Source organism: Pteronotus mesoamericanus, unplaced genomic scaffold (assembly GCF_021234165.1).
Source record: "Pteronotus mesoamericanus isolate MK-2021 breed Mesoamerican mustached bat unplaced genomic scaffold, CSHL_Meso_final scaffold_550, whole genome shotgun sequence".
Taxonomy (NCBI): Eukaryota; Metazoa; Chordata; class Mammalia; order Chiroptera; family Mormoopidae; genus Pteronotus; species Pteronotus mesoamericanus.
Genome location: NW_026555322.1, coordinates 782613 through 807563, shown reverse-complemented (window position 1 = coordinate 807563; position 24951 = coordinate 782613). Strand labels below are relative to the sequence as shown.

Here is a 24951-nt window from a genome sequence, read left to right as displayed (position 1 = left end):
CCGTCTGGCCCTGGGCTTTTGTGTGCCGGGAGTTTGTTGATAACTGCTTCAATTTCCCCAGCTGTTATCGGTCTGTTCAAGCTTTCTGTTTCTTCCTCCTTCAGTGTTGGAAGATTATACTTTTCTAAAAATTTGTCCATTTCATCAAGATTTTCAAATTTCTTGGCATATAATTCTTCATAATAGTTTCTGATGATCATTTGTATTTCTGTGGTATCAGTTGTTATTTCTCCTCTTTCATTTCTGATAGTATTAATTTGGGTCCTCTTCCTTTTTTTCTTGATGAGTCTACTTAAAGGCTTGTCAGTTTTATTTATCTTTTCAAAGAACCAGCTTCTGCATTGGTTGATCCTCTGAATTGTTCTTTTTGTCTCTATGTCATTGAGTTCTGCTCTAATCTTGACTATTTCCTTCCTTCTACTTGCTCTGGGATTAATTTGTTGTAGTTTCTCCAGTTCTTGAAGTTGTAGTGTTAGGTCTTTTATTTGAAATGTTTCTATCTTTTTTAGGTAAGCCTGTATTGCTATGAACTTCCCTCTCAGGACCGCCTTTGCTGTGTCCCATGGGTTTTGGACTGTTGTCTGTTCATTTTCATTTGTTTCCAGAAATTTTTTGATTTCTTCTCTTATCTCATTATTGACCCATTCATTGTTTAATAGTCTACTGTTCAGTCTCCATGAGTTTCCAAGTTTTTGAAGTTTCTCTTTGAGGTGGATTTCCAGTTTCAAGGCCTTGTGGTCTGAGAAAAAGTTTGGTATTATTTCAATTTTCCTGAATTTGCTGAGGCTTGCTTTGTGTCCTATCATGTGGTCTATCTTTGAAAAACTTCCATGAGCTTTTGAAAAGAATGTGTATTTTTCTTCTTTGGGATGTAAGGTTCTATATATGTCAGTTAAGTCTCTTTGATTCAGTGTGTCATTCAGCGCCACAATATGTTTATTAATGTTTTGTTTGGAAGATCTGTCCATTTTTGACAGTGGGCTGTTGAAATCCCCTACTATCAGTGTGTTGCTGTCTATATCTTTTTTGAAGTCACCCAACAATTTCCTTATAAACTTGGGGGTTCCTATATTGGGAGCATATAAGTTTACAATGTTGATGTGTTCTTGATAGATTTTTCCTTTAAGTATGATAAAGTGCCCTTCTGGGTCTCTCTTTATGGCCTTTGCTTTGAAATATACTTTGTCTGATACAAGTATGGCAACGCCAGCCTTTTTCTCATGCCCATTAGCTTGGAATATTATTTTCCATCCCTTTACTCTCAATCTGTGTAGGTCTCTTGCTCTGAGGTGGGTCTCTTGTAGGCAGCATATGTCTGGGTCATGTTTTCTTATCCATTCAGCTACCCTGTGTCTTTTGATTGGGGCATTTAGTCCATTCACATTGAGAGATATTACTGATAGAAACTTACTCATCTTTTCTCTTTGTACTTGTGTTCCTCTCTCTCTCATTCTTTTCCTTCATCTGCTTAAACCAGTCCCCTTAGCATATCTTGGAGTGCTGGTTTGGTAGAGATGTATTCTTTTAGCCTTCTTTTGTCTGGGAAACTCTGTATTTCCCCTTGTACTTTAATGGAGAGCCTAGCTGGGTAGAGAAGCCTTGGCTGTAGACCCTTGCTTTTCATGGCTTGGAATATTTGTTGCCATTCCCTTGTGGCTTGTAGTGTTTCTCTTGAGAAGTCAGCTCCTAGGCGTATCGGGGCCCCCTTGTATGTTACTTTCTCCTTCTCCCTTGCTGCCTTGAGGATTCTCTCTTTGTCTTTGACATTTGCCATTTTAATGATGATGTGTCTTGGAGTGGACCTCCTTGAGTCCCTCTTGAGTGGAGTCCTCTGTGCCTCCCGGATCCATGAGAGCCTTTCTCTCCTTAAATTAGGGAAATTTTCCATCATTAGTTTTTCGAGGAGGTTCTCTATCCCTTGCTCCTCTTCTTCTCCTTCTGGTATCCCTATTATACGGATATTATCGTGTTTCAGGTTGTCCTGCATTTCCCTAAATGTCTCTTCATTCTTTTTGAGCCGTTTTTCCATTTCTTGTTCTTTCTGGGAGCTTCTTTCTACCTTGTCATCCATCTCACTGATTCGATCCTCAGCTTCATCCAGCCTGCTTTGGATTCCTTCTACTGTGTTCTTCAATTCAGAAATGGTATTCTTCATATCCTCTTGTGTCTTCTTGATAGTTTCTATGTCCTTTTCCAGGCTGATATAGTTTGCTGTAAGATCCTGATAGTTTCTCTGCAGTTTCTCATAGTTCTCTTTGAGCTGGCTGAGCTGATTGAGCTTCCTTAGAACCATTGTTTTGAGTTCCATATCTGATAGTTCCCTTGCCTCTATTTCATTTAGCTCTCTCTGTGGGGAGTCCCCTTTTCCACTCATTTGGGGGGGAACTTCTTTTTCTTCCCATTTTTGTGAGTGTGTGTTAAGTATTTGTGTCCTTTACTTTTCTTTCTGGGCTTGCCTCTGATGATGTCAGTTGTTGACCCTATAGGGCCTTGGGTTGTTTGTTTGAGCCTTTCAGGAGTCTAATGGCTGTGTCTGACTCCTGCTTGGAGCAGCTCTGTGACCCCTTTTGTCAGGGCTGGGCTATTTTTTGGGATCTCTCTGCGCTCTCACGCGGGCTCCTTGAGCGCATTCCCAGCGCGGCAGGGTCCCCCGCCTGCCTGGGCTCGCATGTGCTTGCCCCAGAGGAGGGGGCTTATTCGCGATGTCGGGTACTCATCTGGTCCCCTGGTCGGGGAGCTCCGCGGCACTGGTCAGTTTAGGGTCTTCTATTGTGTATTTTCCCTGCTTTTGGCTCTTTGGGTGCGTTGCTTGCCCTCGCCAAATGGGGACTATGGAAATGGGAGGAAATCAGCTCTAGGACTCTCCGGTTAATCCTGTTTCTGTTCTCTCCTCCAGGGACTCTGGGCAGCTCCACTAATTTTGTGGGCCGCTCCACAATCGCGGGCGGGCGGGTGAGGGGGTCAATTTACGCCTGCCCTTGCTGCTCTGTGCACTCCCTCGCAGGCCGTATGGGTGCCAGTCTGTGTGAGGCCTTGCCGGCTGGTGCAAGCGTTCGCCAGCCCGTGTGGGTCACACACATGCTCGCCAACCCTCACCGGTCACTTGGCGCAAGTGTGCGTGCCTGCTCTGGGTGTTTTGGCGGTGTCAATGTGTGCTTTTCAGCTTTTGGCTCTTTAGGGGTGTGGCTTCTTCCTGCGCAATGGAGACTAGGTCAAGGAGAATGAGTCCAGATTCCCCGGTTCCTCCTCCTGTTTTTTCCCCAATGCCTCCGTTTCTAGTCTCCCCTCAGGGGCCTCTGGGCAGTTCTGTGACCCCTTCAGCCAAGGATCCGCCCCCTGTGCGGACTGCGTTTCAATCGCAGGCAGTCTGGTTCATGTGCGTCCTGCTTCTGCCTCTTTGGGGTCGTGCCTTTCCAGCCCACAATGGAGACTATGGAACCGGGAGGGAGTCGGGACTCTCAGGTTCCTCCTCCCGTTCTTTCCCCAACGCCTCCATCTCCAGTCTCTCCTGAAGGCTCTCCCATCTGCTCTAATTTTTAAATGTAAAATATTTTCTTTTTACAGTACAAAAATACAATATTTAGTTTTTAGGGAAAGGAGGAGAATGGATGTTTTTTCCTCGATTTCTCCATTATTTGGCTAAATTGGCATGTATCAAATAGAAAACATTTTTAATCAGTAAAGAGCAAAGTTTTTAAACTTGCTAATTATTCACAACCTTTTCTGCTCTTGAAGGAGAAAAGTAATTTTCAATAAAAAATAAGATTTTCTACTAAATAGAATATCCTTAATAACTTAATTATGTTTCCATTTATCAATTACAGAATGTTTTAAATGACATTTCCCACATAGCTTTAAAAAAAATAATTCCTTTGAAAATTTTACTAAATTTTCTTAAATCAACATTTTATATGTTCAGTAAATTAATCCCTGTAGAGCCTAATAAGTTTCTTATTTTTTGGTCCTGTTTTAGAGAAAATGATCAATCTTTTCCACTCCTGAGAGTTTTTAATCTTTATAAATAATTGGTTTAGTTATGTTCTGTTAGAGGAATGCAGCCTACCAGTCCTCTCACCTCAGACCTCCTTCCCTCTAGGGAACCTAGGAGGACTGTAGCCTGGCTGTAGGTTTGCTACCTATCATTCAATCCATACTGGTGGCCCCTCAGCCAGTCTTAGGCAAGTTTTCAAGGAACTCTTCTTACCCACTAACCATTTTATTTCACCTAGACCAGGTGTTCTCAACTGGGGAAGTCTGGGGACTGCTGAAATTGTATACAAGTTTGTGCTGTTTGGGGTTAGTGGGTATATGCACTTTTATGGGAAGATAGTTTATACCTTATGTAACTCAGGAGTTCCATACTGGGGAGCTGCTTAAGTGTTCATGATATTCCAAACAACAACAACAACAACAAAAAACCCACATGGTAGACTAGCAGACATGGAATTGCGATTTATTGCTTGCCTTACAGGGGAGTGCACAAATGGCAGCAGGTCAGTGTGAGAGAGACTTTACTCCCCCTGGGTCTGAGACTTGTTTCGTGGAGTCCCAGAAAAAAGACTCATGTGTCCCACACATGACTCCAAACTACATTACCATAATGTAAAAAAAAAGGTCAGGAAGCAGTGACAGGATGGGTAGACACTCCCAAAAGGGGATAAGAGGGGAGTTACAATTCATTTCCAAAGCAATACACATTCCTTATGGCCAGGGGCCCTCTGATCAGCTCTCAGCCATGGCAGGGGGAGGGCCATATTTAGCATGACCCCACACTCCACCTCAACATTACTCTTCCACCTCACATTCTTTTCATAACATTTTTCTGATAGGGGACATGTATGGTGAGCATGTTGACACATTGCATCCATATACCACAGATACAGTAAAGGCTACACACCAAGAATGAAAGTGCAAGGCAAAGCCCAGAAAGACCTAGGAAGAGAGAATGTCACCAAGAAACTAAAGAGTGTTACCAACTCATAAAGGTGTCAGAAGCTATGGTGAGTATATGATTGATTTCATCCCCTAGGGCAGTTAACACTTGGGATACATTGTTGGCATTATAAGGAATATGAGGTCTGTCTGGAAGAAGTCCAACCATTGTTAATATAATAAGAATGGTTTGCACAACATCCATGGAACCTGGCAGCCAAGGAGAGTGGACCAGAATGTGCATGCGTGAACAATGATGACTTCATTGTACTAGTCAGTGGGGGTGGTAGATGCCATTGAGTGAGCATGTGTACCGTGTGGCCATAGCATGCAAAACGACTAAGTAGAACAAAGAATCTGTATCAGATTTTGTGTTAAGCTTGAACGTTCCTTTATGAAAACTATTTGGATGATTCAGAAGGCCACAAGTTATGGGCAACTGGTGATTGGAAGCTTCATCAAGACAAGGCACTCTCTCATGCATCATGTGTCATGCAGAGTTTTCTGACAAAACATCAAAGCACCCAGGTGACTCAGCCACCCTATAGCCCAGATTTGGCGCCCCGTGACTTCTGGCTTTTCCCAAAACTAAAATCATCTTTGAAAGGAAGAGATTTCAAACCATGGATGAGATTCAGGAAAATATGATGGGGCATCTGATGGTGATTGGGAGAACGGTGTGAGGTTCCAGGGTGCTGACTTTGTAGGGGACTGAGGCATCATTTTCCTATGTATAATGTTTCTTGTATCTTGTATATTTTTCAATAAATGTCTCTGTTTTTCATATTACATTGCTAGATACCTTCTGGACAGACCTTGTATATACACAGTACTCTGTGTGCAGAATGGCGCAGTTACTCCCCTGGGTGGCAATGAGTAAGTCTAATGTCATTTTATTCTGCAGCGAACTTTCCTCATTTGAGTTACTTCATCAGAAATAAGAGCTATAGTTTGGTATGATTTAGGGTTATTTCAGTGTGGTTTCCTAGGGCCTTCATGGCTTCATGAGTTAAAATAGTACATGCAGGGAGTACTAAAAGGGGTAGGGGTAGAACCACCATTCAGAACACTTGATTCAATAGCTTGCCTGAAATGAGTCCCGATTCCGAGGACCACCTGGGAGAGTATTCAATACTCATCCTGGGATATATGGTTCTCCCCAGGTGCAATGCCTAGTTCAGTTAAAGGAATGATAAGGCCAAACATATTGGCCATAGGCCCATAGAGCTCTCTATGGGACCAGATAGGCCTATGTCCCATTAATACACCTTCCCTAGTAGTCCGTAGCAGTCATTACTGTAATATGCTTGCATAAAGTTGCTAGCATCCACCCTATGAGTTGCATAGTTTCATTTGCAGTCCTGTTTCTGTGTTCAATACATATGGGTACAGGCTGTCATACTTCTATCTGTAATGCTGACAGTCACCCAACACCATCCCAAACTGCATACATGAGCCATGGTTTGGTGTGGTTAGCCTGCTCTGTCACAAAGGAAAACACCTTCTCACACGTCTGTTTGAAGAAGGGGTCAGGAACCTTTCAGCTTTGCAGCCAGTCCCAGAGTGTCTAGTTTTCGGGGTGGATCTACCATGGCAGACAGACAGAGGCCATGGTCAGGAACTCTGTGCACACCCAACAGTCAGAGAGGTTGTTCTCAGCAGCCAGCATTCCTGCCCACCGGGGGAAGGTGTTGTTTCCACAGAATCTAACTAGATGACCCCCAAGAGTTTGACAGAGAAACCAGGTAAACAAGGTCATATACATTATATGAAAACAGAAAGAACACAAAGATTAATGAATACAGAAAATCATAAACCAGTTTCTGAGTCTGCAAGAGTGTCAGTTTAGAAGACTTCCAAAGGCAAAGCTTTTGCTAGATTGAAATTAAGCAGTGACAATCTGATGGATCTTTTTATCTGTAGTTAAATTCTGTATGGTTGATACTGCATCAGTAGTTCTCAATAATTTCAAATCAGCCCTGGCTGGTGTGGCTTAGTAGATTGAGTGCCAGCCTGCAAACCAAAGAGTCACCAGTTCAATTCCCAGTCAGGGCACATGCCTGAGTTGCGGACCAGGTCCCCAGTGTTGGGGGTGGTGTGTGAGAGGCAACCACACATTGATGTTTCTCTCCCTCTTTCTCCACCCCTTCCCTTCTGTCTAAAAATAAATAAATAAATTCTTTAAAAAATAATTCCAAATCAAAGGATGAAGGAAAAATTAAACACTAGTTTGAAAGAAAACTGGAAAATTTCAGGATCTAGTCTAGTTCATAGGTGAGAAATAAAATTTTGCAGACAATTTACTGAATTAGAGTCTACTTCCTATAATTGAGTACAATAGATTTTATGAAACATAATTTTTTCTCTAAAATCACCCTCATTTTTATCAAAGAGCAAAATCAAGACAGATTCATTTTCTGTATTAAGTCCAGTTTCAATTTGGCCTGATTATTTGCATAAACACAACAGGAATAGCACTTGATCATATAAGCTTTCTTAAATCTACTTTACTGGAATGTTATAAGGAATTCCTAGATTGAGCCTTAATTAGCCCCTCAGGGCTGGGTAGCCAATCCACACAACTGCCATAAGGCTTTGCTTGTAGTAGCTGCAGATTTGGGTGAGTTTCTCAAGTTCCTGAGGTTCCTAAAATGTCTTGAGGTTCTTCCCATGCCATCTTTCAGGAAAGTAACCTTTGCTCCTTAACTGGAAAGACTGCCATGAATCATGTGACCAAGCAAGGGACTAGACCATTTCTCCAATGGCTTTTATTGGCTTCAAGGTCAATCTTAATTCCCTATGGCTTTCTGATGACATCCAGAATCCAGGCAAGACTCCTTTGATCATGACATTCCATACAAAGACTTATTTGATAAAAATCACAGCTGGAAATTGGCTTTATGTGTCCCGTTATTAAGAAATCAGATTCCTACTGGATTTATGCAAACACACATATTGCTATGGAAAGAATAATACTCACTCATCAAGAGCTTCCAAATTCTAGAGGGATCAGGTAGGTAAAAAAATATAAATGCCTCAAGATTCAATATTGCTTATGAAAGTATATTTTACCAAATTAAGAAACAAAGCTTTCTTATGTCTGAAAAACAGATGATTAAAAATTAGCTGTATTTTTCAACAAAAAGTTTAAAAAGGCACAATTATCTTCAGTTTATTATGTCCCATAATTAATTTCTTTTTATCCTGAATATCTGCAATCACCTCTATAAGTCCAGTCATTTCACAGAGCTCTAGCAATATTCACTCAGTTCAAAGGTATGATCCAAAAATCTATTCTCAGAAATACGCAATCCAAAACAAGTCAGAGTCCTCTCTATGAACCTCTCCCAAGGCATAATATATTTTTGCCAATGCATTACAGCAAAACAATGACTGTTTATAAATGACAACCTAAAATGACATAGTTACAGAGTTGAGTATAATACAATTGACAAAGGAATTTGTTTTCCTGCAACAACATGTTAAGATGATGAAAATCAAAAATGAAAGTATATCAGAACTTACATAATAATCTCTAGAACACATACTTTAATAATAAAAATATGTATATACAAATAGAACATACAAATTATTTCTTTATTTGACAAAGTTTCCCATGTGTTGAAGCATATTAAATAGGCCTAATTAGTTCCAAAACTTCCCTGTTATAAAAGAGGGAAAACAAATACTTGAGGTATTTCAGGGGCCCACTGGAATAACCTAAAGTCATTTCTCAGTTAAAAAGTTTTTTAAAATTTGGAAAGGCTGTCAAACGAATTTAACCAAAAGATTATAAGATAAACTTTTTGTAAAACAACACATTTTTTATGGTAATAGCTTTAAAAGGCAGTAATTAAACTTAAAACTGGTTTTCACATCAAATAATTTGTTCAGATCACAGCATCTTGCTTAATTTATATAAGTGTTTACTTTCTTTAGGCCAGTAAAATATTACACCCTAATTATACCATCTGCGGGCAGAAAACACACCACATGTAACATAGAAATGAGCACATATCACATAAAGACCATACACATCAAGAGTGAGCACATGAAGACTATAAACATAATTTGACTTACTAATTTGGGTAGAGAAAGCACAAGATGTTTTCATTCACTTGTCACATTGCTTCTTCTCTCTGCACAATCCTTCTGCAATTTTCCTAGTCCCTTTTAACTTATCCAGAAATTAGAACAATCTATTTTTAAAATGTATTTTAAAATGATGCCTTTTTAAAATGTATTTTTCAAAATGTATTGCTATAATTTACACCTTTTATTACTAAAGCCATATATTAGTTCCCTAACTTAAACATTATTAAGCATTCTTTAGATTGATAAATTTGTAAATACATTTTATAACTCTTACCCCATTTACTAGACCTTTAGCAAAACAATTCTAATTAATCTAAAGTGCGACCTAAGCCATTCATTTCCAAAACAGAAACAAAAACAAAATCTAAAGCAAAGGCAAAAATTTCAAGAAGAGACTACTAGGACTAGCCTTAGAATCTTATCTCCTTATTTTTATTTCTAACTTATATTCACCCTCTAACTGCCATATTTTTGCTTTGGCTGTTCTTCCTTTTCCCCCATGCAGGTCCTCTGCAAGACCCATGGGAGTGTTGGGGGCATCCCCTGAATACTGGTGCACTACCCTAGGATTTTCCCCGCTATTCCCAGGATTAGCCCCTGGCCTACCCCACCTGGAATGTTACCATATTCAGTCTACTTGACAGGGGTATTTCCTAGAATACTCTGTTTGTGACGCCAATTGTAACGCAGGAGCTCCAAACTAGGGAGCAGCTTAAGTGTCCGTGATGTTCAGGGGGAAAAAAAAAATCCGGTGGACTACCAGATGTGGACATGCCATTTATTACTCACTTTACAGGTGAGAATACTGATGAGGGATTGGTGCGAGAGACACCACAAGTCCCTCTCCGTGTCCAAATTTATCTTAAGGGGTCCCAGACAAAGGAGGCATATGTCCTGTGAGTGACTGACTACGTTACTTCAGTGTAAAGAAAAGGTCAAGAAGCAATCACAGGATGGGAAGCCACTCCCAAAACAGGATAAGGAGGAACTTAGGATCCATTTACAAAACAATATACATTCCTTCTGGCCTGGGACCCCCTGATCAGCCCTCAGTCATGGGAAGGGGAAGGGCCATGTCCATTGACCCCACTCCTTAGGGACCTAAGAAAGCCTGATACAAGAGCAGGAAGACATTAAGAGACAGCTGAAACTGTGAGGTGGAGACAAGACACAGGAGGAGAAGGGGGTTGAGAGAAAGGAAGAAGAGACTGAGACAGAAGCTGAGCCAAGCTAATGGCAGAGCGCTACAACGCTCAGGTAATGGTTCCTAGAGGTCCATTAGAAACTGGCTGTCAGTTTTCAGATTCTCTTCAGTCTTCTTTACTGCCACATAAACTTTCACCATGGATCCTGCCTCACCTGAGCTAACCTGAGTCTCTATTCCTTAGAGTGAAACTAAGTGAAACAATGATTATGTAAAATAAAGTTTTCCTAAAAATCAAGAAAATAATGGTGGTTTTCATGGCTAAAAACTGATGAAAAGGCATCAATAGGGTATTGACCAAATAAGACATCTATGTGGAGAATTTGTATAAGCTTTTCAGCTTCACTAGTGGTCAAAATATACAAATTAAAATTTCAAGGTACTCTTATTCACCTGTCAAATTGGGAAGTATTTTTTAAATTACACTATGCATTTTATATAAGGTCATTCACATGGAAAAATAATATTTTTCAGACTTTTAGACTTAGCAATTTCATTTTTAGAAAATTTTCCTTAAGGGATAATTATAGTTGTATGCAAAGATTTTAGTGATGGCTTGCAACCTAAAGATTAAAGAACAAGGAATTGACTAAATAAATTACTGTTAATTTTAACATGATGAAACAATATTTAATAACATAGTAAATATGTATAATATGGTGGCCCTGTATAGTAAATATATACAAATAAATATATAAATATAAATATTTATATTTATATATAAGTATATAAATAAATATATAAATATAAATATTTATATATAAGTATATAAATATATAAATATAAATATTTATATAAATATATATTTATATAAATATATAAATATATATATTTACTATACAGGGCCACCATATTATACCTATTTATTATGTTATTAAATAAAACTAATCTCCTTTATCCCACTCATAAGTAGGGCAGCAGGAACTAGCATCCCCTCCTCTCTCCTTTCACCCTGAATCTGGGACATATTCATATAAATTTTAATTTTAAAATCATAAACATTTAAACATCTATTATATATAGTGACAGCAGTGAATGAAGTCCTAAAAATATGTACTTCATTGTTCTGAGACATATATTTTAATTTTAAAATTGTGTATATTTATACACATATTATTTATATATGTTTTATATGAAGTATGTCCAGAAACTATCCAGCCATGCATTATGAAAATAGAGAAACATTTGTTGAAGAAGATACAAGATGCAAGAAACATTGTATATAGGACAATGATGCTTCAGTCTCCTTCAAAGTAGGCACCATGGGACCTCACACAGTTCTCCCAATCAGCATTGGACGCCCTGTCATATTTTCCTGAATCTCATCCATGGTCTCAAATCTCTTCCCTTTCAAAGGTGGTTTTAATTTTGAGAAAACCCAAAAGTTGCGGAGCACCAAATCTAGGCTGTAGCATGGCTGAGTCACCTGGGTGATTTGATGTTTCACCAAAAATCTCTGCATGAGATGTGATGCATGAGCAAGCACGTTGTCTTTATGAAGCTGCCAATCACCAAGTGACCATAGCTGTGGCCTTCTGAATAATCCAAATAGTTTTCATGAAGGAATGTTCAAGCTTAACGCAAAATCTGATGCAGATTCATTGCTCTACTCAGTCATTTTGCATGCTATAGCCACACAGTACACATGCTCACTCAATGGCATCTACCACCCCAGCTGACTAGTACAGTGAAGTCATCATTGTTCACACATGTGCATTCCAGTCCACTCTCCTTGGCTGCCAGGTTACATCGATGTTGTGCAAACTGTTCTCATTATATTAACAATGTTTGGATTTTTTCTGGACAGTCTTCATATATGGTGACAACAGTGAATGAAGTCTGGATTATCTTAAAAATATGCATTTCAGCCTGGAAAGTGTGGCCCGTTTGATTGGAGCATTGTCCTGTGCACCAAAAGATCATGGGTTCAGTTAGTGGTCAGGGCACATGCCTAGGTTGTGGGTTCTGTCCCCTATTTGGGGCATGTGTAAAAGACAACCAATCAATGTTTCTCTATCTTCCTCTCTCTCTCTGAAATCAATAATTTATATATATAAAAATCATTATTTTGTGTTTGTAATTCAGGCTAACTGCAGGAAATTTGGACAACATACAAACATTATAGACATATATTTTTTTAAATCCATGTTCTCATAAAACTTCTAGGTACTTATAAATTTAAATACTTTTCTATTTAGAAAAGTATTTCTAAATTATAGTAAAATAGGAACTTTTTCCCTATTAACGCTATAGTTAATGTTAATGTGCTATGAAGTACGATCTAAATATTTCAAACGGAAATTTGACTACATGGGATTTCACTTTATTTGCTGACTTTACAATTCAACCTCGTTTTAAGATGCAGTTCCACTGCACCAACATGTCCAACCAGGAATGATAATTGAGAGAAAGGGCTGGAAGAGACATGCGGATTTGGGTTGACGAAAGCTAGTAAGTGCTTAATTAGTATTTGTTGAATGAATAAATGGATGAAATACATGTTTGAGAGTCATCCTCCCTCCCTCCTCCCTCTCTCCTCCCTCCCTCCCTCCCTCCCTCTCCCTTCCTTCCTTCCTTCCTTCCTTCCTTCCTTCCTTCCTTCCTTCCTTCCTTCCTTCCTTCCTTCCTTTCTTTCTTTCTTTCTTTCTTTCTTTCTTTCTTTCTTTCTTTCTTTCTTTCTTTCTTTCTTTCTTTCTTTCTTTCTTTTTCTTTCTTTCTTTCTTTCATCTATTTATTTTTAGAGAGGTTAAGGGAAAGGAGAAAGACATCAATGTGTGGTTGTTTCTTGTGCACCCCCTACTGGGAACCTGGCCTGCAACTCAGGCACATGCCCTAGACTGGGAATCAAACCAGTGACCTTTTGGTTCACATGTCAGCAATCAATTCACTGAGCCACACCAGCCAGGGTTAGAGCCCTTTCTTTTTCTATTACGTTATATTATTTTAATAGAATTGAATTGGTAACTAAGACTATTTTAAAATCTTCTTAAAGTATTTTATTATTGTCAACAATATTACGTTTCCTAGTGAAAAGATTGCTCAATGGGTAAAATTTAGGAAGGAGATATCTCCTTTCCTATGTATTTCTAGGACTTGGATTGGAGGGAGGCATAGTCAGAGCATGGGGAGAAGTCTCATTTTAATGCTTACTAGTCACAAATAGGTCAAGGGAAGCAAATGTGAGGCATTCAGCCATTGCACAGACCCCACACTTCAAAGAAGTAATAGAGGCCTTAAATCTTAAATCAGATCCTGCTCAGCTACAGAGAAGTATATATGTGAAATGTGTCAATGATATAAGATCATACTCTTTCTAGACTATTCTTTATTGCAGAAGTTGCACATACATACTGGGAAAATGTAGAAAAGTCCACAAAGAAGTATACAAAAGACCACATAAATCACCCATAATCCCACCAAAAATCCAATCATACCCACTTCTGATATTTTGCTGTATATTATTCCATAATATTTTCTATGCATGCATACATATACATTTCTACACAGATATACTGGTTGAAAAATTTGGATCATCAGCAGTTTACCATTTGTAACCTGCCTTTTTCATGTGCTGATATATTACAAAAACATCTTTTTTTTTAAATTAATTTATTTTTTCAAATACATTTGTCTCTGCCTACCCCCCACCACTTTCCCTTGTCCCCCCCTCAACTCTTCCCCTTTGGTTTTGTCCATGAGTCCTTGCTATATGTTCCTTGACTTTCCCCTTCCTTCCTTTTCCTCCGCCCCCCCCCCTCCTTCCCTCTTGTCTCTGTTGGTTTCTTTTCCTTTCAGTGTTGCTGGTCTTATTTTCCTTGCATCTTTGTAGTGTTGGTTAGGTTCCACTTATAGGTGAGATCATATGGTATTTGTCTTTCGCCCCCTGGCTTATTTCACTTAGCATAATGCTCTCGAGTTCCATCCATGCTGTCGCGAAGTTAGTTTAATAAAGATATAACTGGCTGTTTTGTATTTGTCAGATATTTTATTTTTTCTGCATTTTTCAAAGTTTTATCTCAATTATTTTTATGAGTATTAAAAATTAATACATGCCTATGAAAGATAAAATTTAAATATATAAATACAACACAGAAAAAAGCTCCCTTTATATTTCATACTCATTTCAAATATATCATATAGAAATAGTTAAGCATATATTCATTCGAATTTCCAATATGATATAGAAGTCTGGCAAGACCCCACAGTAACTTGACGTTGGGTATAACATGACTGGTGATAGGGCTTGGGGACAGGGAAAAATGGAAGGGTGATAATTAAAATCAAATGCTGAATAAATAAGTATTATGAGGGCATCAAAACACAGCTGACACCTTGATGGATTTGGGCTGTGCAATGAGTTAACTAAATATGCTCACATCAGTTATTTCATTCAAATTACCCTAAATTTTACAGGGATAAATTGTGGACTTCATTTATCATGTCATAGTGGAATTCCACTATATTCTCAAATTTTAAATACACAAAAATAAATGTACGTATGCTGTGACAAAACTGTAGTACCAAAAGTGTTAACTTTCAATTTGCCTTTTTTCTTTTCTTTTTAAAAAGACTTTATTTATTTATTTTTAGAGAGGGGAAGAGAGGGAGAAAGAGAGGGAGAGAAGCATCAATGTGTGGTTGCATTTTGCGCGTCCCCTGCTGGGGACCTGGCCTGCAACCCAGGCATGCGCCCTACACTGGGAATCGAATTGGCAACCCTTTGGTTCGCAGGTTGGCATTCATTCCACTGAATCACACCAGCTAGGGCTCAATTTGCCTTTTTTCTTAACAATATATATCGAACATTTTTTCATGTGAGTAAATATAACTTCCAAATCATTATTTTTTCATCATTGCATAGAATTGCATTGTATGATCAAACTTTTCTTAAACCAATCCCTTTTTAGGAATATTTAGGGTTTTTCCTCCCTGCCCCCCGAAAAAGTCTATTACCACAGTTCCTACAATGACCTTATTTGGCATGGAAGCGTTTCTTATGATAAGTCACTAAAAGAGGAACTGATGTGTCCAAAAGCACATATATTTTAAAGTTTGATGTTGCCAAAACGACTTCCAAAACTGTACTATTTTATTCTGTTTTTGCATTTTGCTTGTATATTTTTGTTTATTATTATTACTGAGCTATAATTCACACATAATATATTACTTTTAGACATACAACGTAATGATTCGATATTTGTATATGCTGTGAAATTATCACCAACACTAAGTCTAGTTAACATCCATAAACTATTTTATATCCTCAAAGCATTCATGTGACTGAATGCTTGTTTATCTATAAACTCACCAACTCAGAGTATAATCAATATTTTTCATCTTTTCTAATTGCATAGGTGAAAAATTAACTTTCACTTCTATTCTCAATAGATATTATTTTAATGTTTTGTTAGAAATCAATGATATGATTGTTATATAATTTATTTAACCTGTTCCCTATTTTAAGGCTTTTAAGTTTCTTCTTAATTATTCCTATTATAAAAAAGTATGTTAATATCCTAATAGTCATTTTCCATTTGTAAATGGTACATGTCATTAGTTCAGTTTGAATAGTTTTAACAGAATTATGTTTGCTTTTTTTATCCTGTAGCAAAATCATCTGGGAGAATCCTCAGTTTATAAGACTATGTACACACATGTGAAGGTTTATATGTTTATGTACATGCTTGGGTGCATATCTGCTATTTCCTAGAACAATTCTCTTTTTCCTTCTTCTCCTTCATTGCTGCCTTTCACTTGTGGCTTCTCTTTTTATATTCAGGTCCAAATCAAAGGATTGATACTAGGAATTCAGGGCTATGAACTTTGTTGTAGTAAATCATTGTGACTGCCATTAAGATTTTTCCTAGTGTGTATACCTAAGAATGGATTTACAGACTCAAAAATGATGCATATTTCAAGTACTTAGCAATTACCTAGTACTATCCAGAAAGGTTGACTGATTCTTATTTCATGACTTGGAGGTAAGTGAGAAAGTCCTTGGGGATAGCACAGAACATGTCCAAAAATGTTTGCATTGAATCTACTTTCATATGACAACCATCACCAATAGACTTAAGCACCCCTAAGAAGGAGCAAGTGGACTTTTACCCAGTAAGGCAGCACAAGACAGGACAGGGTAATGGTAAGGACACAAAGCCTAGATTCAGTCAGACTGGTCTCCTCTTTTCTTCCCACCCTCTATCTATGTCCTACCTATACTCTGAGGCCCAGGTTATCTCCTTGAGGTTGTCTTTGACTAATTAGCTAGCTGGCTATTGCCTTTTCTGAGCTCCTGTTGGCCTGGAAGTTCACCCTTTCCTCTAGCCCTTTCTCCAAATGGCTTCATGTGAGGGGGTTCTGCTTTGGCAGTTATATCTTTTATTCCATCCCTAGAGCCCATTCTCAGGAGGATAGACCTGAAAAAGAGGCACAAGCAGGCCTTAGATTTGGGTTCCAGGCCCTTTGGGCAAGATATTCTAGGGTACTAGGTATCTAGAGTGTGGTTTAGAAGAAGTGAAGGCTCCAAGAAGACACATCTTGCCCCACTGACTTCACTACTGAGAGAAGAGAGCTTCAAGAGGAGGGCCAGATACTGACCCTTTAAAAGCAGGGCCTTAGGCAGAGGCCTTTTTTCTCAGATCTGAGGAGATAATGTCTTTGGGCATATTGCTTAAACTCTCTGTTTAGTTCCTTCACATATAAAATGGAAGTGAAAATACCTTCTTCGCAGTTGTTAGGAGCATAAAATGAGATAATGGCTCCAAAACACCTTTCGCTTTTCAGACATTCTAAAGATTTCTGGAACCATTTCCATCAAGCTGGAGAAAAACAGCTTCTATTCAGGATGTTTAAATCTTCTTAAACACAATATATTCAACTGTTTTACCAATTGCATGCTTCTTTCTTAAGTTATTAGAGCTTGCTTGTGATCTATTTTAGAGATTCAAGAAGAATAACTTACTAAGAGTCACTCGGTTAGTTTATAACAAGAGTGAAATGCTCTGCCTCTCTGACTCCACCTGGTTCAAGCCTACTTTGTTCCCATGATTGATAGCTGCTTGTATGTAGACATGTTAATCATTGGAGAAATTCTGCTTTTGTTTTGAGGTTTACAAAAACAGACTATTGCCAGAGGATGACTCTCCCCAAAGATATACGGGAAGTATGTGTTGTTTATCAAAGATTTGCAGAAACCTTGTGGCTTGGACTCACATCAGCTACAATCAACAGATGAAGCACAATCTTCCTCTGCTAGCATCCAGATTTCAGTGGTCATCAATCACCTTTTGGCCCTCCCGTTTCCCATTTCTTCGACATAAAAGAAGCGTTTAAATCTGTACTTTAAGACGGATTTAAGGGCCCTGGCTGGTGTGGCTCAGTGGATTGAGCGCTGGCCTGTGAACCAAAGGGTCACCTGTTCGATTCCCAGTCAGGGCACATGCTTAGGTTGTGGGCCAGGTCCCCAGTAAGGAGCTTGTGAGAGGCAACCACACGTTAATGTTTCTCTCCCTCTCTTTCTCCCTCCCTTCCCCTCTAAAAATAAATAAACAAAATCTTTTACAAAAAGATGGATTTAAGGCCTAGGTCTCCCACTTTCTCAGTTGGAGACTTCTTGATTAATAAACCTTTCCTTACTCCAAACTCTGATGTTTTGAGTTTGGGCCTTTTCAAGCATGGACACACAGACTTTGGATCAGTAACACATTCTAGGTCTGGCACTGGGGCTAACATCTCATGTCCTTCACATCAGTGTTCTCTCCAGCAGACCCAAACCATTATATCTTGGATTTTCTGGTACTCAAATACACATGCTTCCCAGAAGATAGAATAATGTGACAGAAGAACCAATGAAATAAAATGAGATACAGTGAAGGTTTTTATTCCTTCCACATAATCCAGTGAGGTCTTTCTTCTGCCTCACAAAGGGGCTCCAAAACTTATAGAAAACAAAAATACATGTTTATGTCTCCTTGTTATTTTTCAAATGTTATCTCTGAGAGCTATGCAATTTTTATTGGCAAATTTATGACTTTTACCTAAGACTGAATTGAGGTTGAAAGATAACCAATATTCATTTGAGACTTTACATACAGGGCTTCTTGCCAAATGTTATCATTTAGAATTCCCAATAGTCAATTAAATGAGGTGTATGTTATTATTCCCTAACTGAGGAGTCTGCAGGCAGCACATCTTCTTGGGAAATACCACTACCAGGGCTCTGGAGTCAAACATTCCTTTTTTCCCCCCATTTTGAATCCTTTTCCCCAAATGAAATCCTAACAATGATAATTCCTTATATTTTTAAAGCACTTACCATATGCTAGGCACCATTTTCAAGACTGCACATGCATTAACTCATTTTTTTAAATGTTTAAAACCTTTTTATTAGTCTCATTGATAAGAGCCAATAAAAGAGCCCAAGCCTCCAAAGTGGCTAAATGATTTGGCTAGGTAATACAGAGACATAAATCTGCTGTCACCAATCCCATAATTTGCAAGTGTGACAAAAAACAATGAATCCCAAAAGAGGGAGCCTAAGAGAATGTGTCCTTTGATTAAGTTTACAAGTATGAATTCTCCCCCTTGAATGTCATAAGTTGATTTGTTCCTGAGTATGCTTTAGTGGGCTTTTCTCCAAGTCTCTTGATTCCTGTCAATACCAACACCAAACTTCAAGTCTCCACACTATGTGACCCTTTCCAAATAAGTAGGAATACCCTTTTTTATTGCTGTTGCTCTGGAGAAGCTAATTCTGAAAATGAAGCCTGGGTGGCTTGAGGTTTTATTCTGAGATGGCATAGCATTTTCTTTTTAAATATATATATATTTTTTTCAGTTACAGTCGGGATTCAATAGTATATCAGTTTAAGGTGTACATAATACTGGTTAAATATTTATATAGCTTACAAACTTAGCTTACCTCATAAGTCTAGTACCCACCTGACACCATACATAGTTATTATGATATTCCTGACTCTTGCCTATGCTGCACTTTACATCCCCTATTTTGTAACTGCCAATTTGTATTCATTAACTAAAGTAATTTTGTCTTTGTCTTTTCTGACTATAAGAGATGTCACTAAACAAGAATATAAAAGTATCAAGAATAAAGTAAAAACTAGATTCAAAAACCTCATTCCTGTCCCAGGATTTTTTTTTTTACAACCCCCTGCCAAACCAACACAGCTTCGCAACAGCAACAGCAAAGAACCAAACTGCAGATGAAATGGAGGCTGGAGGTGGGGCCATGGCTGTAGGAGTTCTTAATGCTAGGAGCAGAAGGCAGGAAGAGAATTCTGGAAAGAAGTAGAAAAGTTTAGTAGCTCCAGAAAAAGATGCAACCCCTCCTTAGTAATCAGAGAAAGTCAAGTAAAAAAAAAAAAATCCCCCTGGGATACTCAACAACAAAAAGGTCTGACAGGACCAAATGTATAAGGGGGAAGGGAGCGAGGGCGGGCTTACTTATGCCGCGCTTTTGGTGAGAGTGTAAATCAGGGACCAGAGCTCACTGGTGACGTACAACTCACGTGACCAGGAGTCGACGTGTACAGAACTGTTAGTCTGGTCCTTGTTCCAGTCTGGGTACCAGCTTCCTTCTGCAGCCCGACTGCCGGTGCCTGAGGCCAGGGAAGGAGAAAGAATCAATTGTACGGAATTTTGCAGGTTGGTGTCAAATAGGTGCTTCTTCTAGGGTGGGGGGTGCCTAGGGCAGAGACCTGGTCAAGCCCACTTCTCCACCTACCAATTCCGTTTCTGTAGAGCGGAAAGTCCTCTGGGAAATGGAGGGTCTAGGGGTCTGGGGAGAAGGACAGGGAGACCTGTGACAATTTAAAAATAATCATCCTCTGCCATCTCAGACCACTTACCTAACACCTGCCCTTCCCCCAACCTCCGCTTAGTTCGGAAATAATCTGCTCTTCCTACTTACTACCTATCTGATGGGAAATTCGAGCTCACTTACGCTGTGGAGAGGGGGATAACTGGGGGAAACAGAGGTGAGAAAGTTTCGTAACCAAGACCCTTAATGAAGGAAAAAGTGCGTGGTGCTGGTTACCAAGCATTCGCCCCACCTCCACTCCTCCACTCCCTCCTCCCTTTCCCATCCCTTCCCCTCCCGTTTCCCGTTTGCCCGCAGATCTGTTGTTCAGGACACTACACAACCACTAGAAAAGACGAGAAAGTGACCGGGTCAGCACTGGTAGGTGAGGGGACTATGAAGCCTGGGGTGGAGGTGGGTGAGGGTGGGACTGAGGTGTGGGCCCCCACTCTACCCCCCCACCCTACCCTGCTCTCAGCCTACTCTGTTCTTGGAGAGTCTTGTGTTATGCCCTGTGCAGTAAAGTGGTTGAGGAGGGCCTTGGAAATGGCTGGAGGGAGGGACAACAGAGAATTGAGGCATGGAAAGTGCAGCTAAGAGAGGGAAGCCCTCATTGCTCAATGAGACTCCTGGGTGGAAGATATCTGATGATGGCTCAGAAACAGAGAAAACCAATGCTGAGATCTCTGTCCAGAGCACGGGCCCAGTCACCAAGCCTTTGACTTACCATCTCCTTCTTGCTTCCTAGAAGCAATTATATTCAAAGAAAAATAAGCAGGAAAAAAGAAAGGAAGAGGAAAAGGAAAGAAAGAGGAAAGGAAGGAAGAGGACATTCACAAGATGAAACCCTGTCAAAAAATGGAAGGAAAATCAGAAAATGAAAGTGAACCAAAGCTTGAGGAAGAGCCAAAATCTGAGGAAAAGCCAGAGGAGGAGGAAGAGCCAGAGGAGGAGGAAAAAACAGAAGGAAGTTTTAGGGAAAGGCTGATTCAGTCTCTTCAGGAATTTAAAGAAGATATACACAACAGGCATTTAAGCAAGGAAGATATGGTTAGAGAAGTAAATGAATTAGACGAGATAAGGAGAGTAAGAAACAAACTTATAGTGATGCGTTGGAAGGTTAATCGAAACCATCCTTACCCCTATTTAATGTAGGTTTCCTTGATTTTTATTTTTTCTGATATTAACATTGCCATATAGCTTTCTTTGGATTTGCATTTTCCTGAGAAATCTTTGTCCATTTTTCTACTTTTAACTTGTTACTATTAGTGACTTTAGATGCATCTCTTTGTTTCTGCATCTCATTGTTTATCATATTTTGAACCAATCTGCAAGTCTCTGCATTTTAATAGGAGAGAGAGCTTTACTCATTTGTATAAAAAGAGGTTCCAGACAGGATATAAAATTTAAAAAAGTTACTATGGAATATGTGAATATCATATTTTTAAAAGGAAAGGGTACGTTTGTATATTACGTATATGCACAGAAAAACATGTGAGGGATAAAAGACAAAAAAGAACATTAAGTTACAAGATTATGAGTGATTTTTAAAATTCTGCTTGCTTGTATTTTTCCATATGCTAAAATGTACATGCATTGTTAAAATAATAAAAAGTTTAAAAACAAAAAAAAATAATAGCACTTATCAATCAGTTTATTTCTAAGGCATAGGGATGCTTTTTATTTGTTGATAGAATTTTAGAAGGAAGTGTGAGACTCCAACTTACCACCAGAATTTTACATCTTTTCTTATCTATGAAATAGAGAAAATAATGATCTCTAAGGGACTTTGTAAGGGCCAAGTACAATAATGACTGAACTTTATCTGACGTGTTTTTCTCCATCTGCCCATTCAGGATCCCAACCCCCAAGAGATTTGTTTGAGCTATTTGCGAGGGTAGAGAAAGTTCTCAACTATGTTTAAGAACAAATCCAGGCCAACTGTTAGGGTTGTGCCACCTTTATGTTCCTCTCCATGAATCCATCTGTCTGTAAATGTCCAAAGAAATTTTTTCATTGCTTTCAGAAAGGGAGGGGTGGGGTAGAGAGAGAGAGAGAGAGAAAGGGAGGGAGAGAGAAAGAGAGAGAAACATCTATTGGTTGCCTCTTGTGGGCTCCCTGACCGGGGATCTAACCCACAACCTAAGTGTGTGTCCTGACCAGGAATCGAACCCATGACCTTTTGGTGTATGGAAAGACACTCCAATCAACTGAGCCACACTGGCCAGGGCCACAAATATTTTAAATAGTAATATCTTTGTATTTATTTGAATGTGTGTTAGTGAACACTGTGTAAGGCAAATGATGATAGTTGAGATTTAAGGTAGTGTTATAAATTTTCCTTTTCAAAATAATATTCTTAGTAAATAAGTGAGTCAATTTGAAGACAATAATAAAGTAGAACACAGTGTTAATAATATAGGTGGTATACTGATGTGGCAAAAATCATTCTGGTTGGAAACATTGTCTTAGCATAATTGATATAGGGTTAATATCTGGAAACACCTGTCAAGAACTGTGCAGTGTAAGATTTTACCCAATTTATAATTTAACAGGTTAACTGCTACTGGTTAATGGATAATAGCAGAAGAAACTAGAATCCCGGGTCAGAGACAAAGGACACACACAGAGCAAAAGTAGTTATTGTTATTACTCACCACAAAAGTAGTAGCCAGTGTTTCGTACTGGTTTGCATCAGTTTCCCATGGTCCTCATGTTCGATGGGGTGACACAGGGCCCATTATGGATGCCTGCACATGCAGTGCATTGTGTTGCAGAAAGAAACCCTGAGTTTGGAAACTTCACCCCTTTTTTAGTAAACAGAAGCAAGCCTGCTCTTGGTTCAGTGAAAAACATTACCTCATCCCTCAAGCCACTTGTTGCAAACACAACTCTGAGAAATAGCTTGCCTGTGTACAGAGTGGTCAGGGTCTCACCCCTTGGTATGCTCAGTTAGAACATGCAGGGATGCTCAGGATCAAGGCAGATTGCCTCTCCCAATAACAGTTTCTCTGTGCAATAAATCTTAATGTGAATGACAAACCTTTCTTAACATCACAAATTTTGATTTCTAATTCCAAGTTAAATTACGCAAATAATTCATTATACTGTAGAGTGTAAACAAGGCATGTGTAACTCCAGTTTTTACTTAAATACATAGGATTTTGAATGAATCCTAAATAACTGAATGAAAACATCAGCCAAGAAACTAAAAATAAATAGTCTATGGGGAACTACTTAAAGTTACAGAAACACATAGCTACTATGATGCACAAAATAAAAGAAATAGAGGAGCAATACCAATTAATTTACCAGAATGCTAATGACGGGAGTAATTGTATGCAAAATTTTACACTGTAAACTGACAGGAACGTATGTGTGTGTGTGTGTGTGTGTGTGTGTGTGTGTGTGTGTGTGTGTTTGTAAGTAAGCCTAGATCCCCAATATCACTGCTGCTTCTATAGAATGAAAAAGCAAAGCAAAGAGAAAAGCCAATCTGTTCCCTCTCCTAGAAAAGTTCAAGGTTAGGGTAAAGTTTGAGGGGTGTCACTCACAGGCAACAGTATCCAAAGGCAGATACATATTTGATATTCTGACAACAACATTTTGCAAGAGCCTTAACAAAAGCAATTGCATCATTTGATGGATAATTTGGTTGGGTATGGAGCATATTTTTGTGTTTATTGGTCATTTTTACATCTTTGAGAAATGTCTATTCAAATATTTTGCCTGAATCTCCTTTAATATTTTTAGTATAGTGTGGGTAAAGAATCTACTTAGAGGAATGAGGTAGATCCATGTGTACTACCTGTTTATCATATGTCAGTAAAGAAAAAATGAAGGACAGGTGTTGAAGTGCAATATATAAATACACACACACACACACATACATACACATACCTACAAATAACAAAATGAAGCCCTTTAGCTCACTAAAAGAAAAGAATTGCATTTTCTTAAGTGGCATTTCAGTATCTTACCAGGCCTCCTGCTCTCTGGTTAAGAAATAATTTTTTTTATATTTTAGCCTAATGGATAATTCTATTACCCTTGCATTGTAACTGTGAAAATAGTTTCTTGGACTTACATAGAGTATCTCTTCCCTTCCATAAACTCTGAGTTCTTTTTTTAGATCTTATGTCACTAACCTACTATTTAATAGACAAGGAAAGTGAGGCATTAAGAAATTGTCTTATCTAAGGTCAACCATTTATTAAATGGAATGTCTGCCAAGGTCAAAGCCATTGCTCCTAATCTATACTCTGCAACAGCTGGTATTTAATAAATAGTAGCAACAACAAAAACACCATCGTGCTGAATGAATTGCCATCATCTCTTCAAAGCTCATGCTCTTTCAAATCCTGGTCTCAGCTCCCACGTTTTTCCCTGCCTGAAACATTCTCTAAACCACTCCTCGCACACTTAGCCTGGATAACTCCTACTCATACCCATAATAGATGTTAATGCTTTTTAAAAAAAATTGTATTATATTATTTTTAATGTGCTAAATGTTTATTTTTTATTTTATTTTTTATTAAATTTATTGGGGTGACATTGGTTAATAAAATTATATACATTTTAGGTGTGCAATTCCATAGTACATCATCTGTATATTGTATTGTGTGTTCACCACCCCAAGTCAATTCTCCTTCCATCACCATTTATCCCCCCTATACCCTCTTCTGATTCCCCCAAACCCTCTTCCCCTCTGGTAATCACCATATTGTTATCTGTGTCTCTGAGGATTTTCTTTCTTTTTTTCGGGGGTGGGGTGCTTAATCCCTTTACATTTTTCACCCAGCCCTGCAATCACTCTCAGCTGTCACAATCACCTTTGACAGCTGTCAGTCTGTTCTCTATCTATGAGCCTGTTTCAATTTTGTCTGTTAGTTTATTTTGTTCT

General features: G+C 38.7%; 1 protein-coding gene across 1 annotated transcript; it reads left to right on the top strand.

The window, feature by feature from the left end:
- Window positions 1-19753: 19753 nt before the first annotated feature.
- Window positions 19754-21636, top strand: TCEAL9 (transcription elongation factor A like 9). The gene is made up of 3 exons (XM_054561829.1): window positions 19754-19894; window positions 20367-20429; window positions 20797-21636. The coding sequence occupies exon 3, from the start codon at window positions 20889-20891 to the stop codon at window positions 21201-21203; it is 315 nt and encodes a 104-aa protein (XP_054417804.1). The 5' UTR covers window positions 19754-19894; window positions 20367-20429; window positions 20797-20888; the 3' UTR covers window positions 21204-21636.
- The last annotated feature ends 3315 nt before the right edge of the window (window positions 21637-24951 follow it).

Coding starts and splice junctions, on each gene's coding strand:
- TCEAL9 (XM_054561829.1), top strand. CDS start 20,889: ATGAAACCCTGTCAAAAAATGGAAGGAAAATCAGAAAATGAAAGTGAA.